This window comes from Carassius gibelio, chromosome A24 (genome assembly GCF_023724105.1).
Source record: "Carassius gibelio isolate Cgi1373 ecotype wild population from Czech Republic chromosome A24, carGib1.2-hapl.c, whole genome shotgun sequence".
NCBI lineage: Eukaryota > Metazoa > Chordata > Actinopteri > Cypriniformes > Cyprinidae > Carassius > Carassius gibelio.
Genome location: NC_068394.1, coordinates 4,338,835 through 4,358,543, shown reverse-complemented (window position 1 = coordinate 4,358,543; position 19,709 = coordinate 4,338,835). Strand labels below are relative to the sequence as shown.

General features: G+C 36.9%; 1 protein-coding gene across 2 annotated transcripts; it reads right to left on the bottom strand.

Moving 5' to 3' along the window:
• Window positions 1–2,515: 2,515 nt before the first annotated feature.
• Window positions 2,516–18,264, bottom strand: LOC127945814 (uncharacterized). Of its 2 annotated transcripts, XM_052541879.1 has the most exons (18): window positions 18,199–18,264; window positions 18,017–18,114; window positions 14,953–15,206; window positions 14,608–14,656; window positions 14,393–14,430; window positions 13,824–13,880; window positions 11,356–11,404; window positions 10,684–10,758; window positions 10,363–10,565; window positions 7,814–8,280; window positions 7,670–7,730; window positions 7,029–7,153; window positions 5,461–6,378; window positions 3,810–3,937; window positions 3,601–3,712; window positions 3,115–3,384; window positions 2,967–3,015; window positions 2,516–2,639 (listed from the first exon to the last, which is right to left on the bottom strand). In XM_052541879.1, exons 3-17 carry the CDS (start codon window positions 15,059–15,061, stop codon window positions 2,968–2,970), a joined length of 2,709 nt encoding a protein of 902 aa, XP_052397839.1. In that variant the 5' UTR covers window positions 15,062–15,206; window positions 18,017–18,114; window positions 18,199–18,264; the 3' UTR covers window positions 2,516–2,639; window position 2,967. The 2 variants fall into 2 exon arrangements, with proteins under 2 accessions (XP_052397839.1, XP_052397840.1); XM_052541880.1 differs by lacking the exons at window positions 18,017–18,114; window positions 18,199–18,264 and adding an exon at window positions 17,453–17,760.
• Window positions 18,265–19,709: the final 1,445 nt, after the last annotated feature.

The following is a 19,709-nucleotide window of genomic DNA, read 5'->3' as shown; positions in this document are numbered from 1 at the left end:
CACACACACACACACACATATATATATATATATATATATATATATATATATATATATATATATATATATATATATATATATATATATATACTTTAAACATTTTATTTAAATATAATTACATTTATTAAATTTAAATGTACAAATTAACATCTACCTTAAATGTATTCTTATATACCCCAACAAATATAAATTATATTTAAATAAGTGAATAAGTAATAAGTAACATTTACTTCTGATTTGATGTGTCCATCTATGATTAAAACATGCTATATCATAAAATAAAAACTATCTGTCTATGTTGATAATAATAAACAATAAAACATAATGGCCATTTATAATACAATTAACAGTTTCTGAAATATTTTGGTAATTATCTTTAGATCCAGAAAAGAACTATAGAAGTAAATGATAAGAAAGAGAGCTTGGCCTTACCTCAGTGCAGCAGAGAGACAGAAAGGGAGTGCAGGCCAGATCAAAGAGAGGGGTTATGTACTTCAGGAGAAGGGGCCTCCCCCAATTCTGTCTCCATTAGCACCTGTTGTCATGGTGACAGAGGTCCTTTTCATGTGTCAATCATCCCGGCTTCCACGAACGCACGTCATCGAGGTTAATGAAAGACTTTTCAGCAGTGATTCATGATGGAGGTGAGGAAGTTGAAGGGTTAGTTCTTCAAAAATGAAAATGATGTCATTAATAACTCACCCTCATGTTGCTCCAAACCTGTAAGACCTCCGTTCATCTTCAGAAGACAGTTTAAGATATTTTAGATTCAGTCCGAGAGCTCTCAGTCCCTCCATTGAAAATGTATGCATACTGTCCATGTCCAGAAAGGTAAGAAAAACATCATCAAAGTAGTCCATGTGACATCAGAGGGTTAGTTAGAATTTGTTGAAGATTTTGTTGAAATTATGACATTTTTTCAGCATTGTCTTCTCTTCCGGGTCTATTGTTAGTGCGTTCACGACGCTGCTGATGTACGACACTGCTGACGTGTTTTCTGGTTCGCCCAATAACAAAGAAAACACGTCAGCAGCGTCGTACGTAAGCAGCATTGTGAACGCGCTCACAACAGACCCGGAAGAGAAGACAATGCTGAATAAAGAGTTTTTGGACCAAAATGTATTTTCGATGCTTCAACAAATTCTAACTGACCCTCAGATGTCACATGGACTACTTTGAAAATGTTTTTCTTACCTTTCTGGACATGGACAGTAGACCGTACATAGATTTTCAATGGAGGGTCAGAAAGCTCTCGGACTAAATCTAAAATATCTTAAACTGTGTTCCGAAGATGAACGGAGGTCTTACTGGTTTGGAACGACATGAGGGTGAGTCATTAAACTACATAATTTTCATTTTTGGATGAACTAACCCTTTAAGATGGATTGTGTCAAGACGATGCAGTGATTCCTACTTCATTTGCTTTTGATTTGAAGTGTGTCCATATAATTAAAACATAACACTTCATAAATAATAATGTTTAATATAACCATTTTTTTGCAGTTTGCGACACATCTACACTCACCACAACTCATTACAAACTCAAGAGGAAATGAATAATAATGGAAAACAATGTGGACTTTGTTTGCTGACAGTCTTTGATGTTTTTCTATTCTCCTCTGATGTGAATGGTTTCCTCCTCCCGTGATGAGTGTGTATGGAGAGTGTGCGAAGTGGTTTTGATGATTTTTCATCCACTGAACCATCTTCTACCCTGAACACGAAGCTGTATGTTTAACCGTTCATGTGCCAACCTGCCCCCTGACAAGGGAGCGTCTGCCATGAACACAAATGAAAACGTAAAAACCTGTTCTGACTGATTTAGGACACGGTGAGGCACTTTACACATGGTCCCTAAATTCAGAAAGAAGCTGCTGCTCTTACGGCTCATTATCGCGATTTGTTTTTTAATGAAGCATTTAAAAAAGAAAAGAAAAGAAACGGATACCGAACATTATGTGATATATTTACCTTTTTTTAAGGCATAGTACAACGATTTTGAAATAAAATATTATTTCTGAGGATGTGACAACGAAGTTGCCTACTTCTGATAAAACGATTCAAACAGGTAAGTCAAGTACAGTAAGCCATACTGTATTTGTAGACCACTAGGCCTATTCTAAATATTAACGCTTATATGGTCCCCTACAGTCCCAATTGTGCAAACTTTATTTCTTAAAGGTTCAACAATGTTCTTAAATGACGTTATTAATAAACAAGTACTGACATTTTCAGCAAATGGTACAGTTTCCTGAGGCTGTGACTTAATTGTTGGAGAGCATCTCAGGAACACTGGATGAACCATCAGATCTTGTCCAATAAGACAGAGGCACCAGCACAATCTCATCCACTGGTTCATCGGAAGAGCAGCAGTTTCCTTATATGGTCAGTGTAACACCACATATGAAGTGTTTCATTACAGAGATACAGAGATAAAGAAGGAGAGGGAACGAGAGAGTGTGAGGCTACTGGGAGGAATACGTGTGTGCACATAAAAACACAAATATACACATGATAATGGTTTATATACATAATTCTTTATTAGCTCGGTGCTCAAGAGTAAGCACTTCATGTTATAAGTGACTTCCAAAAAAAAAAAAAACAAGAAGACAGGTATTCATCACTCCATGGCTGCATCTCTAAAAGAAAGGAAAGACTGAAAATTAATAATTTTGTATGTTGTTTTGCATTCATGTTCAATTAAATTCCATTTAGACCCTATAAAATGTTTGTCTTTTACCAAATGTTTATCAGATATATGTATGGAAGCTATATACAGTATGTATGTAAATCGGAAATTTTGATATACAAAGTTACACTCACCTTTTTGAATTATGTGTCAGAAAAAGAAAGAAAAACAATTGTTAAATTGCATCTAGCACTATTACAAAACTATTATCAACAAATAATTTTTTAGGGTCATTAAGTTTAATTAAATTTATTTGCGACTGATGAAGAAAACAAACCTTATTCCAACTGGTTATTTTTGATTGAATGTTGTAATGAATTTTTCAACTGAAAGATAAAATTACATAGTTAACAACACATTGGGACATTAGCATTATCAGATCCACCTGTTCTGATGATGAGAGTATACAGTAAGATGTTTCTTACACTTTTAATAAAAGCTACAAAGTCCAGCCTGTCTGGTTTGCAATTAGCCTCCCATTGGTTTTGACAGGGGAACTGGTGTGGATCTTGACATGCCCCATGACAGGTGCAGTGATGATGGACACACCGCTGTGGACTGGACGTGATGGGTGGCAGGCAGCACTGAATGGCCACGCTCCTGGTTGAGGTGGGTTCTGACTGGGGCGTATAAGAGGGTCTAATTCGCAGTTGGGTACACAGCTGAGACTGTTCATCCATGAGGCGATTCAGCTTCTGCAGACATAACAGTACAGGGATAAAAGAAATGCAGTTCTGCTGTACTGTATATTCAATACATTGAACTACTGGAGGATGTTGGTGGGTTCAAATTCACGTTTGTAAGAATTTTGCCCCATATTTAAATATTTGGATTTTTTTTTTGCCCCCAAGCCCTATAGTTTCTGATCCATAAGTCATATTTAATGTTTAGTTTACAAGTAGATTGAATACCATTTTAATGCTGTCATCATAGTGATGTACCAGATCAGACAGCTGCTGTTCAAGCGTCCCAGCTTCATGTTTGACAGCTGCTCGTAGCCTCAAAACATCTTCCACTTCCTCCCTGAGACACAAAATCAGCTTTAAACACTGCAAAATACATGCTATTGAGGAGCACTATTAATCAGCGAGCTATCCGTTATGACGGTATTCGTTATCACCTGTGGGAATCTGACAGAGATCCGATCACAGATGCTTGCTCTTCTTCTAGTCGCACTTCAATTTCTGTCAGAACCGCCTGGAACTTCCTCAAACATTTCACCATGTCTTCAAGCTCATCCAGAGAGTACTGGAAAGAGAACGAGAAAGGTGTGATCCTTTCTGGGAAAACAAGATCTTTAAAAGTAGTTAAGCTGGTTTATTGCTAGAGGCTTGTTAAAACCGCCAAATCCAGCTCAAACCAGGGTTATTATAGTTAACAAAATACAAACCAACAACAACAAAAAAAATCATTAGCATTACTTGATATAAAATAAATGTTAACTGAAAAAAAAAAAACACTTAATCCTCATTTAAAATCTTAGCTAGTTGCATTTCACTTTCAATACATTTCACTTTCACATTTAGTTTAACTTGATGCACTAAAATAACTAAAATGTACTAAATAACAAACGCAGAGCAACATTATTAAAACGAACTAAAATGAAAGTGAAAACAGAATAAATTTCAAAATATATTAAGGTATCTCTCATACTAAAATAAAACCGGTTAGAAACATGGGGTTTTAGCAAGATTTTCCAGTAGCAAGGAGTATTTAGCAGTTTGTGACCTTTGACCTCTAAATGCAGGTAGCTTCAGTTGAGTGTTTGTAAGTGAGGATGTGTGTTGAAGGGGATTCTGGTGCGTGTGCTTAAAGGCTGTGAAGATTCTGAAGTGGTCAGTGTTCACTGTTTTCCATTACACAAATGCAAATGAACCATACAAATTCAAATGAGCCTTATTAAACATAAGCAGTGCACGGCTTTTAATCTCTTCAGGCAGAAGAGTTTTTCTCAGAATAGAAATGTTTAATCTTAGTTTGTTCTTATAATCAGAGGAAAGATCTACTAGTGGTAAAGAACCCATGGAAGCCATCAAACCAAATATAAAAACAATGGGCAACAGCAGAACACATTTCTCTGAAAGATGAAATGTCATCATTAGATCATTATAGAAAAATGTTTACACAGAAATTCCTAAGTAAACTGCCTATGCATTGAACTGAATGCAACATTTGTAAAAAAAAAAAAAAGAACAATTTTCATAAATGTAACCCCCCGATGGATAATTTATAAGGATACACAAAAAAAAAAATTCTGTCAAAACAGCAAAAAGACAATAATTACTTACAGCAAATGTTATGGCCGATAACCAACATATACATTCATGTATTTATTAAATATAAATTAAATATATTATTTTTATAATATATGACCAATATAAAAAATGTATACAATTTTGTATATATTATACTATTTTGCTTACATGAACTAAACACAAAATAGTTAATAAAATAAAATTCTAGAACTGAATTTAGGTCACCAATGATACAATGTAATGTAGAGTTTAAAACGGGATATTCATTTTGCGATAGGCTACAGATTACATTTAATGTGTTTAATAAAATATTTTTTTTTAATATAAATTTAAGGGAGCATTGGGGGAAAACACATGCAATTAAATATCCAGTACTGGCCAAATATTGATATATATATATATAGATATATATATATATATATATATATATATATATATATATATATATATATATATTAGGTCGTCATAGTTAATGATTATAGATAATGATTTTTTTGGAGAGTAACTTCTACTTACAGGCAGACTGGGGGACAGCTCAGGTTGAGGTTTTGCCCAGGCATTATCGTGGCCAATTTCAGACCCGCAGTAGAAGCAACGCTGCGCCCCTGCCCACAATACGCCCTGCAGTCTGTGATCCTCCTCCTCATATGACAGTCCCGTGTCCAAAGATACTGACCGTGTGCGCAAACACCCAAGATCTTCAGAACATTCCTCATTGTTCCATAAGTGAGGTGGAGATGTGTCCATAGATGTGAACGGCGTCAATGTGTTAGGTGTTTGTGCTGTTCCTGAGTCATTATCCGTGATCACATCAGAACAGGACTTCCTGGAGAAAGACTCTCTCCTGAGTTTGAGCGCTGTGGGGGAATTGTGTCCAACGGCTGCATCAGAGGTCACGGTTTGGCCCTGGGTACAAGCTGGAGCTTCCTGCATCAGATCCAAAGCTGGATCTTTTTTGCCCAGCTCAAGATTATTTGTAAAGTTATCCACAACATCTGTCCTCACATTAGTAGGACTCAGGTGTAAGTTTGTCTCAGCAGATTTCAATTCCTCAAACAGGGACATGCCTTCTATATAAACACGTCGCTCTGGACTTCCTGATCCTTGCAGTCGGTTACAAATTTCAGTCTGATAACTGGGATCCATTTGAACAAAGTATGCTAGAGTGTAAACACCATTATTGCTAACTTTAGTAATATCTGGTGATAAAGAGTTTTCTTTTTCGCTTATTATTTTCCTCAACTCTCCTGAGTCAAACACAGTTTCAGAGTCTGCTGTTCCCAGAACGGTTTTGCCAGAGTGTGCCATAAGCGAGTGTTTTTGGTTTGACTCTGTTTCACAGTTCTGTTTATCTGTAGAGGGATCCTCTGTTTCTCGCACTTCTGATCCCCTTTGCTGATCCTCTGTGCTATTTTGTGATATTGCATTCAGCATCTGCAAAATGCAGAAACATCATGAGAAATCAGACAAATAAAGATACCCAAGCAAGTATCCACATTGCTTAAAGCCTGCTCCACTAGAAGCACCAAGTCTTACTGTAAAAATAATGGCTATTGTACCCAAACAGGTTTCCCCAACACTGTGCTGTCTGTTTTGTTTAAACAACCGAATCCTGTCTCAAACTCAACACTGGTTGAGGTTAGCCGCTCACGTCAAAGCTGCAATTACTTGTCCAAAAATACAGTAAAATAGTAAAATATTATTAAAATTTAAAATAACTGCTTTCTGTTTTAATATATTGTAAAATGTAATGTATTCATGTGATGCAAAGCTGAGTTTTCAGCAGCCATTACCACAGTCTTCAGTGTCACATGATCTTTCAGAAATTATTTTTATATGCTGATTGGGTGCTCAGTGTTGAAACAGTTGTGTGGAGGAGTAATACATTTTAAGAAAATATATGAAGATATTTTAGAAAATATTGTAATATATAAAAATGTGTAAGAAAATATATAGATTTTTTTTTTTTCGATCACAGGAAAAAACATAAAAATAATAGCAGATACAAACTACTAATACCATTAATATAGGTACTCAAACCTTCTGCAGCATGTAAATAAAGAAAGAGCTGAAACACGTCTTACCTTCATGAGCTCGGGTCCAGGGTTGTTTTGCTGGGACAGCGCAGGTATGAAGGGATCCTCAAGGAAGCCGCTGCTGTCTGATTGACAACTGTTCGTTCTCATCACATAAGACCCGATTCCTTCACCTACATGGAAACAAGATCTATTATCCTGCAGCCACATATCACAAGCGTGAAGAACACTAAAGCCTCTTGATCAGACTAAACAAACAAGTCCATATTCCACAGTACTGTGGTTAAGGTGGATATTACCTCGACTATACAGCATGTAGTTCAAGTTCAAGTTCATTTCATTTGTATAGCACATTTACAACAGCCACTAACCTAAGGCTAAGCAGCAGCCTGCTGTACATATGAAAATGACCGAACAATCGCATGAGTAATTTGCATAATATCAGAGATGGAAATTGTTCTAAGTAAATTATTTGAATTCACACCGTGGCTTTTAAAAACGTTCGTTTTTCAGGAAGCAAAAGGAACAATATTGCATTTTAAACTTGATCTTTTTTCTGAAGCACAGGAGTTAGCCTACAATACTAGGGGTAGTTAGCAGGGCATTGCTATGCTGTTGCTATAGTGTCCTAAGTGGTTATTAGCACATTGCTATCTAGTTGTTTGGGTGTTTTTAAAAACAACATGCACCTCCAGGATCCACTGGACCATTGCAGCTCCCAGGAACACTTCCTTCGTCAAAACTTTGGATCTGAGAAACAGTCAGCAACATTAGAAAGGGAACGACGTGGAAGTAAATACAAAGGACATCACTGCAGATCAATAAGACTTTACCTCTTCCAGCTCGAAAGATTCAACAGGCTGTTGCAGACTCTCTTTGGTTGAAGATGGGAGAAAATCAAGCTTCAGAAGGTCTGATGTTGTCGTCAAGCTGTTTAGAACCGGCTCAGCTGCCTCTGAATTAATGCTCTGCTCCTCTTCTAGTGGGGAGAGACAGCTGTTGTCCGACATCCTTGTGCGTTTGGAAGGGATCCTTTTATCTACCATTGGCATCCCATCTGGGCCGGACAGGGCTGAGGAGGTCACAGGATGGGGCGTGTGCTGGTTCTGTAACGTTTTGGCTTGGCTGAGGCTCTTCTTGGAGGCTCTACGCAGAATCATGGCCATGCGTTTTCTCCTCTCCCGTGCCTCTGCAGACATCCGGGAGGCTGTAGACGTGTCCGCATCCTGAGTATTTGCACCGACCAGAGAGGAGAACGTTGTGGTGATCTGCTGAAGAACCTCGAGTTGCCTAAACCGATCTGAACGCAGGGAGAAAAAGATATAGAAGGTTTCAAAACATTGACTTGCGTAAAACTCTGCTTATCTTTATACTTTCAACACACTACAGCTGTACAGGAAATGATTGTCAACTTCTGTTTTTTGATGTTTCTCACCTAATATTTAAACCACATTCAGCCTCTGAAAACACCTATGGGACGATAATCTGCATCAGTCCAAATAGTTTTAAAGGGGTCACCGGATGCCCGTATGATATAAGTTGATATGATTCTTTAGGGTCTAAATGAAAAGTCTATAACATACTTTGGTAAAAAGAAAAAAAAAATTAAATGGTAGTGTAAAAATGATTACCCTGTCAAAATGAGCACTGTTTTTAGCAAGCCATTCTAAGTTAATGAGTTCTGCTCACCCCGGCCCTCTCTTCTGTGGGCTGGCAAGCAGTACTGTTTACTTTAGCTGCGAAACTTGCTTATTAGCACATATTAAGAAAGGCAATTTCATAAAAACCCTTATACACACTTCTTCTGTAGATGAAGCTCAATCATGCATGATTTGCACGAACATAGACACATTTAGCAGAGAGAACAAGTTCCAATCCCAAAAGTGTGGCAATAAAGAAAAGATATTTAAAAGGTATATTAATTAAGATATTTAATTCACTCCTAAAAAATTATGGTTTCTTCCATGGAAAGGAAACTTTTTAAATAATAATAGAGATTTCAAGCTTCACAAAGGATTAAAAAGCACCATAAAAGCATCATTTAAATTTGGTCCATATGTACTGTGCACTATATTTCAGTTCTTCTTAGGCCTAAACTAATGTACCGTATTTTCCGGACTATAAGTCGCACTTTTTTTCATAGTTTGGCTGGTCCTGCGACTTATAGTCAGGTGCGACTTATTTATCAAAATTAATTTTACATGAATCGAGAGAAATGAACCAAGAGAAAACATTACAGACTACAGCCGCCATAGCGCCCTCTCGCGGCTGTAGACGGTAATGTTTTCTCTTGGTTCTTGATTCTAAATAAATGCGACTTATAGTCCAGTGCGACTTATGCTGTGTTCACACCAAACGTGAATAGAGCGTCTGGTGCGAATGATTTTAATGTTAAGTCAATGCAAAGGCGCGTTTACGCACATCTGGAGGTCTCGCGGTGCGAATGAGGCATTTAGTGCAGCGAGGAAGATGCAAAATTAAGCATCTGGCGCGATAGGCGCGTTACGCGCGAATTGTGCTTTTATGTTGACAATTTTGAACTTTGCCGTCAGTTCACGTCGGGTTTACCAATCAGGAGCCTGCTCAGGAGTCACTCATTCAACATGGAGGAAATACTGATGTTGTCAGTGAGCAGTCAACCGGAGCTTTATGACACAAGTATCACACACAAGTTCATATTTCAGGAATAAAAAGGACCTAAATACACATTTAACTTTTGAGTCACGTACACGTTTATCGACCCGCGGCCTTCCCGCTGTTTTTTTACAACTATTTTCCCCCTAATATAGCCTACAGCTAATTTTCGCTAACAAGATAATTTGTTTATTCATAGGACGTGTGCAGGAAAAAGTGGAAAAGACCCGAGTACTCGACCAGCATCAGCCATCTTGCAAACAGATAAGCGCTAGCACTTGCCCCTCCCACAATAAGCAGATTTCTCCTCAGACGCTCGTCAATTTCACTTCAAACTTTTGCTTTCTATGCGCATCTATTTCGCTCTAGACGCGCAAATGCATTCAAAATGTTCAAGCGGCAAACTAGACGCGAATTTGACGCTCTATTCGCGTTTGGTGTGAACACAGCATTATATAAGTTTTTTTCCTCGTCATAACGTATTTTTGGACTGATGCGACTTATACTCAGGTGCGACTTATACTCCGAAAAATACAGGGTATGTTTTTTGTTTTGTTTTTTGTCTTTTTTGGAGTTTGACACCCCCAGTCCTCTTTCACATTCATTAATACTGAATCAGTTCCAAGAATATTCTAAAGAAATTCACTGTTTGAGTTCCATGGAAGAAAGAAAGTCATATAAGTTTAAAACAATGTGAGGTTGAGTAAAAAAATGCATTTTTTTGTGTGAATTTGAGGAAATTGCTCACTTCTGACATCCTCATTTTCAACATCCATTCGGTTCTGCTGAGCTTCCAGAAAGAGCTGAAAGCTGATTCCACGAGCGCAGGACTGGTAATTGAGGAACCGGGCTGGGATTCTCCCTCTGATGTCAGGCTCTTCAGTTCCAAAACCTAAATCCAGCAACAGTTCTTCAGGGTCATCCTCCAATATGTTCAACACGTCCATTATACTGCAAAAAAAATAAAAAATAATAATAAATAAAAAAGTAGCAGGAATAGGCTACCAACAAATTTAAGTCTTAAAGCAAATGATCGACAATTGGGAAAGGTTGTTGAGGAGAACCAGACCTGACGTCTGATGGTACTGAGACATTCGATGAAATGCTGTTCCACCTGGACAGAGCAGGAGGATCTTGAGTTGACCTGCGCGTGGATGACACCAGGCAACATCAGTGAATAGAAAACAAACACCGCTGACCTTTTTTTCCTACACACCAAAGCCCTCGATCACATTTTCCTCTGTTTCACTCATTTCCGGTCAGAATCGCTCTTCTCCTACCTCATTGCCCAATCAGTGACATTCCACCTCATGCAAACGAGCCCAGCAACCCATGCGGTGGCATGTCAACAAATCAGCATTTGCATGGAAAATATGTCTTAGGTTTCAGGCAGGTGCCTATATCACGCACTTACACAGCATACACACGTACATGGTACACATTCATTTAACAAATGTGCCACTTCAAGTAATTTCATCCACTCTGATGTGACACAGATATGTAATGTGTATTCCTATATACAGGTTACAAAAGAGTTCTATATTCTTTATCAATTTTAAAATACTTTTTGTCTGGTCAATTTCTGAAAAATGTAACTAGGATACACAATACATGTTGGTACCATATTAGTTATTTTGGACATTTAATATTATTTAAAGCTTATCATATTGGCTGGTGAAAGTTAATCAAGATATAGATGAAAAATGCTCCACAAAAGAATTAATATTAAGACTTTTCTTACCTTAGAAGGTCTCGTACAGACCTGAGAGAGTGTCTGCCATATAAAGATGCTGTATCAGACACAGAAAAAACAGAGCAGTTCTTATAAAGATGGAAAACATCTGCGTTTTCAATTAAACACCTCCAGGCTGCGGTACAGTAGCTATATTAGGTCAATGTTCTTCACTGTTGTTTTGATGTTCTGATGTCTTCTCATAAACAACTGAACAGAAGACTTTGGCATGTTGTCAGGGACATGCTGATGTCTTCTTAAAAGTGGACCCTGATCCAAAGTGCCCAGCATATTTTCCTAAACCAGCGCCTTTGTTTAATCTCTGTGGATACCGAAGAGCACCAATCCATTTCGTCCTGTACCTTCCATTGCCGCTGTGTTACAAAACCAAAGCACCTCATTCACTGGAAAGGGAGTGTCTGGCAGTGCAACTGACATGAATGACAGATTCAGAGGAGGTAGCTTAGGAAAAGCAACTTTTCCTGGGAAGAGACAAATAGACGAGAGTCACGACACTTAATACAAAGTGACCCTGAAAAGGAAGAACCCAGGAAAGAAGATAGCATGCTAAGAAGCAGACAGAACCCTGAAGAAAAACAGCACACCGAGCAGAAAGAAAACAATTAATAGGTGGTCGACGTGAATATGATCATTCAGAAATGTTAAGAGATATGAAGAATGTCTGGCAAGAAAGAAAAAAAGCTGATTGTATGCTACTGTATTGTATTATGTCGCAGTATCTGACTATTTATAGTATCATTCTGCATTTATTTTTTAATTGGTTTATGAGGACGTTATATGAGAATGTACTGAATAGATTTGTCCTGTTTTTGTTGGGCTAAAGATAAACTTCCAAGTGAGTAGACTATAGAGATTTTAAACTTCTTTTTGCAAATTATTTTCTCAGAACTACGGGCAAAAACATCTAAACATACCTCTAGAATCTTATCTGTTGCGATTTACAGAATGTTAGAACATGTCAGAGCTTAACTTGAGATTTCATAAAGGAAGTTACTGTAACAAAGCTCCTGCATGGTGCCTGAAGTGAAAGGTCAGCTGAAGGTAAACCTCTTCAAATTGTAGTTCAAATCAGTAGTCAAAAGGATTATGCACAGGATAATTCAGGATATAGGGTATATACTTTCATGTATATCAAAGTGAAATAAATTAAGGCAACAATTTGCACGGCCTTTTTTGAGTTGAATTAATCTAAATGTCTTCACTGAACTTAAAAGTTGCTATGATGTAAAAGCTAACAATTACTGTAACAAATATTATTCAGATTAAGTAAAGTTCAGTTGTATCAATTTAAAAAGTTATATGCTAACTGCTTTATTTATTTGTGATTTTAAATTGTTTAATATTACATCCCAACTTATTTTATTAGGGTGGTGTTGGTGCAGTGGATAAGCCACATGCCTTTGTTGTGAGAGACCCGGGTTTGAATCCACTGTGAGACACCAATGTGTCCCTGATCAAGACACTTAACCCCTAGTTGCTCCAGAAGCTTGTGACCTCTGATACAGTATATATATAGCAATTGTAAGTCGCTTTGGATAAAAGCGTCAGCTAAATAGTAATAGTATTTTATCTATATATGTCATTAGGAGAAATTTGCTTTTTGTCTTAAACTAATAAGATGTGCACATCCATCACATGAGTTCATGAGAAAAAAACACAAAGTGACTAAATGTGAACTGTGCAAATGAACAGTCAGACAATGCAACCATGACTAGCCGTGCCCCAGTGCATACTGGGAAAAGAGTGGCTAAGACTGAATTACAAGATACAATTTTAATTAAAATAAATCTAACTCATCTATTGTACTCATTTTTGGTATTTTAAAAATAAAGTGCAGGAAAGCTGCATTGAGCTGAATTGCTTGAAAACTTCAGAGTGGCAAAGTAAACAAAAGCAGTACAATAATCAAGGAAATCTTAGAATTAATTTGAGCATCCTTAACTATAACCAACTTTGAAAGGGAAATTAAGGGTTGATAAGAATACTATTGAAGCCCTGATAGTATAAGTTGATCTGGTTGGTTGGTTTTCTTCCTGGACCTACATAGATGTTGATCCAGTATGACATGAGGTTATAACATGTCTCCCCAAGTAATACTTGGGTAAATCTTATTAAGTTTAGGCGCCCTTTTTTATCTTTTCCATGTTACTGGACAGCATGTATAGCAGGTGAAGTCTATGCCAGGATCTCAGACAGCAGGGGCTGGACTGTCTCACTTTCTGCCAGTGTTTGTGTTAGAAGGAATAAGAGGTTTGCCATGTTTAAAATCCAGGGTTAGCACAGGCCTTCTGAACACACACAGGCTCCACATGCCGCTGTAAACTCAATACTTCAATAAAAAATATATCAAATCTTGATGTCAACCAACATCACTCATTCCTATCGCTCATATGTCTTGCTTCAGATGGGTATTTGGTTAAACTGAACCAAGCAATACAAAACTTTGGAATGTTTACCCTCTACTCCCAGTGCCAGATCATCTTCTCCGCTCTCATTTCTTCTGATGGGCTTCACTGAAAGAAAAGCAATGTGTTTTACAATACAGTATTTAAAAGTGTAAAATTCAGTAAGTCATGCCCTCAGGTCAGTAGGTCAGCTATCCCTGTTATAATAATATAAACCAGCACAATGTCAGCCATCACTGAGAAATGACTAACTGAGTCATGAATCATATCAGTATGTTAATAACATATCCAACTCAAAGTTTACACAGAGCTCCAAGGTTAAATGGGCATTCATAAGATCTCTTTGCATATGAATTCAGCTGATCACATTTACCATACAGTCAACTGAATTGAAATATACAGCAAGTATAAAGCAACATATATACACTGAATTCCTCGTCAGTGTTGCTTTTTATTTTAGCTTCTGAAACACTGTATTGTAATATGATAATTCATATAAAGATGATATAGATAATATAATAAATACAAATATAATAACATCAATATATATACACTCCATACCAATCTCATAAGCTCATTGTTTTTTAGTTTTTTTTTTTAAATGGGACAGGTAAACTTACCTTTCGTCTCCAGGACAACCTCTGGTTTTGCATCGTCCCTTAAACAAGGAAGTCAAATTATATTAATGACAAAAAGCTGAAATGCTTTGAAGAATCTAATCTGGGAAGAAATGCAAATTATGGCACAGTGGAGCAGCTGAAAGCTTGTGAGAAAGGTTTATCCCTAAACAAAGCCAGAGTGAAAGAGGCATGAACACTGGTGAGATTCAGCTTACTTGGAGATTGTGGTAAGCCAGCGCTCTACGTTGTCTTCATCACACTTGCCTGTTTAAAACAAAGGACAGCAAGACATTTAAACATACACCCTTTTTCTTCAATGTTTGAAGTGTATTGCTGAGGTCTGGATGAGCCATTGAATTAGAGAGCTCCAGGGATACATGGGCGTTCACTGTGCTGCTTTGCATATTCTGTGAAGTGAGCAGGACTTCTGAGGTCTGGATGATCCGTGTAATTTCAATTTGACCAACACTAACATTGATTATCGTAATAAAATTTCCCAGTTCCCTGGCACATCTCGAACATAAAGGTCCACGAAACAACACAACATCTCAGCTACTCACTTGTGTCTGAGTTGATAACAGGAACAATATCAAAGCTATCCGTCCTGTTCCATCTAGTCCTGGAGGCCTGTAGAATTGCTCTTCTGGCGGCAGATTTACTGCTGGACATTGTTGAAACCGAGTTGTGCTCTGATTGGCCAGCTATCCAGTGCTTTGTGATTGGCCGAATGCGGTCATGAGATTCACCCCATTCAAAAAACAACCACGGTAGTGCGCAAACACCTCAATCTGAGCTCATCTTCTCTGGACCACCACTAAAAGATACAAAAATATTTAATTCCCACCAATGATAGTCAGAAAAAACACTGACACATGCACTGATACATGAAATGTTAAAGGGGTCATATGAGGTTGCTAAAAATAACATTATTTTGTGTATTTGGTGTAATGCAATGTGTTTATGTGGTTTAAGGTTAAAAAACATTATTTTCCACATACTGTACATTATTGTTTCTCCTCTATGCCCCGCCTTTCTGAAACACGTCATTTTTTACAAAGCTCATCGGTCTGAAAACCGAGTTGTGCTCTGATTGGCCAGCTATCCAGTGCTTTGTGATTGGCCGAATGCGGTATATATATATATATATATATATATATGCTTTTTGATTCGTGCTTCATTATTTATCTATGGTACAACTGGGCTAAACTGGACTGGACTAAAACTAAATATAAAAGTACTTTCCTAAATACCTTTTTGCATCTGAGTGCTGCAAAAATTTTCCTAATCCATTGCGCACAATGACAACACATCAAATTTCATGTCACTTGATCTAAAAATGTCACAAATTTTTAAGGTAAAGGAGAATGCCTGAATTAACCACGCATATTTTAAGACAGAACACTTATGTAATATTGAGTTTTGTTCAAGGTGAATAAATCGGTAGTTTTTCCGTTTCGATTGGATACGTTAAAAGATATTTGTAGTTTAAAGCCCCCAGGTTATCGGACATAAATGTGACCCTGGACCACAAAACCACAGTCGCTAAGTCACTAAGATATATTTTTAGAAATAGCCAAAAAAACATTGTATGGGTCAAAATGATCGAGAATGATTTTAAGTAAAGTAAAGATCATGTTCCATAAAGATATTTAGTAAATTTCCTACCCTAAATATATCAAAACGTAATTTTTTATTAGTAATACGCATTGCTAAGAATTCATTTGGACAACTTTAAAGGTGATTTTCTCAGTATAAAGATTTAGATTCCAGATTTTCAAATAGTTGTATCTCAGCCAAATATTGTCTGATCCTAATAAACCATACACCACTGGAAAGCTTATTTATTCATAATTTAAAAAGAACATGACACTTAAGACTAGTTTTGTGGACCAGGGTCACAAATGCGCTGGTATGTCTGTACTAACACTGCAATATGTACAATGAAATATGCATAAAAACACTAAAAATCTGAATAATACAGGAATATATTTAATATTTACAGTAGTTAAAAGGTTAGAAAAACTGAAAGTTATTAGACTTTGCCAACAAAATAAAAAAATAAATAAAAACTTGTTTTAACCAAACATGGTTTTTCTAAATGATGGGTGTACATACAATAACTAAATAAAACTTAATTGACAAAACTTTTTTACACACACACACACACACACACACACACACACACACACACACACACACACACACATATATATATATATATACATATATATATATATATGAAATGTTAAAGGGGTCATATGAGGTTGCTAAAAATAACATTATTTTGTGTATTTGGTGTAATGCAATGTGTTTATGTGGTTTAAGGTTAAAAAACATTTTTTTCCACAAACTGTACATTATTGTTTCTCCTCTATGCCCCGCCTTTCTGAAACACGTCATTTTTTTACAAAGCTCATCGGTCTGAAAACCGAGTTGTGCTCTGATTGGCCAGCTATCCAGTGCTTTGTGATTGGCCGAATGCCTCAAGCGCATGATGGAAATGTTACGCCCTTTAACATACACTGGCGCAACAAGACAAACAATAAAACCCATTACAAACGAGCCATTTGTTGCATCCAATATAAGCCAATAGACTGGTGTTCCTCAAATAAGGAAAACTGGCTTCTTTAGCTCCTTTAAACAAATTTGCGAGACTAGCATATCTCAGAGGCGCAAGTGATGCATACTTCCTACATCATCCGCCAGAACGGCTTCCACGTATGACAGATAACGGAAGTGAGAGAAAAGAGTTTATTATGTATTTTTTACAAAAATGCATGGAATCACTACAGAATGCCTTTATTTATGCCCCAGAGCCTGTGAGGCATATTTTAATAAGGATGCCAGTGCTTTATTTAATGTGTTTTGGACTGTTAAAGAGAAACACCCGCCCACTAATAATAACGCTTAGAACAGCCAGGATTTTTTTTTATTATTATTATATGACTCCGATTGAATTCGTCTGAAAGAAGAAAGTCATATACACCTAGGATGCCTCGAGGGTGAGTAAAACAGGCCAATTTTGATTTTTGGGTGAACTAACCCTTTAATTTAGCTTACCTTTTAAAAGAAGTGTGTCTAGTTCTGTTCTTGGACAGCCGTCTTGCTCCACCACACCTCTCTGTAATTATCGAGTGTTCCCGAAGATCGTATTTAGCTCAAGTTCAGGTGTGTTTAATTAGAGTTCAAACTGAACTTGACTGGAAGGTAGATCGCGAAATCCAGGCTAATGCAATCGCGAGCAACATGATCGGATTATTTAGTTAATTATTTCGATTTTTTTAGTAGGCTAGTCACAAATTCGTAGATTCTAAATAAAATAAACAAAAATAGCCTACTAAGCTATATATTATAAAAAGAGGTACATGAAAAAACCACCACAATCCATATTGCTTGTACCAAAAATGTAAGACAAATAAATAAACATTACGATTTCGTGAAACTACCAAAAACTATCTGCATTAGAAATAAACCACAGAATAACGGTCAAAAATAGCCTATGATGAAACTAATGTCAAATTTAAAGAATTATATGATCAGCAAAGACTATTCAATGCTTTTATAAAATTAGGAAAATCTAAAGTCGTGATGGACCGCAGTGTGACCGCCTTAACAAACACTCACCTGCTTTGTAGCGGAGCACATCCACACTGAACACTGAACACCTGCCACAGCCCACAGCACCTCTGCTTTAATGTTTCGGATCGCTATATCTACCTCAGCTAAAAACAGAAACCCACTTCTAATTTGAGCCACATACAGGGAAAAAAGCAGAACACGTATGCAAATAAAGCGCTCAAAGCAACCTGAAGCACAAAGCCGATGTGTGAAGGCGCTGTTCTCGCGTTCTGCTTTAATTCAGATGATTATTTACATGTGCAAGATCGAAAGAGGAATTCAGAGCTCTGCCTGCGTGCAGAAACATGATAGGCTATTTGTTGCCTAACCTGTTAGAAGGAAGTTTGGGCCATTACACAATGCTGCCATTGAACCTGTAAATCACGAGTGTGAGAAGTTTGCTAACAATACAGTCCATAAACAATTGTTTATACATATTTACATGTATAAAAAATGAATTGCCTCTCAAAAAATCTAATAATTAATTGAATTGAATATAAATATTCTAGCGTTTTAAAGAGCAAATTTAAACATTGTACGTTGTTTACTGTTCTTTGGAGGGTATGTATTGTGCATATAAACATATTTAGACATTAGTAAGTCACTTTGAAAATGCATTATGATTGTTGGTGCTGTTATATATTTTTGTATTTTTTATTTATTTAGGGGTTGTCTTTAAGACTTTGTGTTAAACGTATGTGATAGCCTATATATGGTAAAAAAAAATGTTTTACTTGACTGCAGTTCTGTTCTGAACCACTAGATGTCACTAAAGGTCTAATCGAAATACATTGAAAGCTGCATAAACTGATGCCTCCACCCTCAATAATGTATGCCACCACGCATAATTAAGCTATAAAATGTGCGTCAGTTTTTCCCCAGGATAAAAGGTGGAAACTAGATCATTTCTCTGTGTGAATTAATATTCTGTGCACACCATGGACCAGTAAAGTATTCACAAACAACTAGGTAGGTGACTGGCACAGATTGGGCTGCATTATGCATGTTTTGGCAGAACACTGTTTGAATGCTTTGTCAAAGAAACCCAATCACTTTTTGATTTTAGAACACAAATTCTGAAAGTTTCACAAACAAATTTTGCATATTTACTGTTATCAGAACATATTTATCTGAAATGTTGCATAAAAAGGCTCAGTGTTTTGGTTATGTTTAAGCAGATGAAGTCAGTTTTTCTCAAGTTTACACAGGTGCTCTATCAGAATAACTACAGGTGTACAGTAGGTCGTCACATTAAACATGATCCAATAACGTTTGACAACCACAGTTTCACAATACTCTGTGTCTCTATCAATGTATATAGCTATGCACAAGCTTATTTTTGCAAAATATTTCACTTGAATAGTGTGCTTGAGCTGTTGTTGTTGTTTTTTTACAGTAAATGCCTTCGTTTGATACTGTATATCTAATGCAATAACATTCCTTAATTTCTACATGTGCCTTAGGTCTAAATCATTTTTTGGCTCACCTAATGATTTGAGAAGTAGGCCTAGTTCTTAAATGAGAACTCTTATTTCTATAAGTTTTATTTACTGTTTAGGAATCTTCTTTCTGCAAATCCTTGAGTGGTTTTCCATGCAGACTTTGCGCATTCTGAGCAGGATTTGAGCACATCTGGAGCAGACGGGTGTGAAGTGTCTCGCTCCGGGGCACAAGAGCAGTTCTCCGCTTCACTTCATAG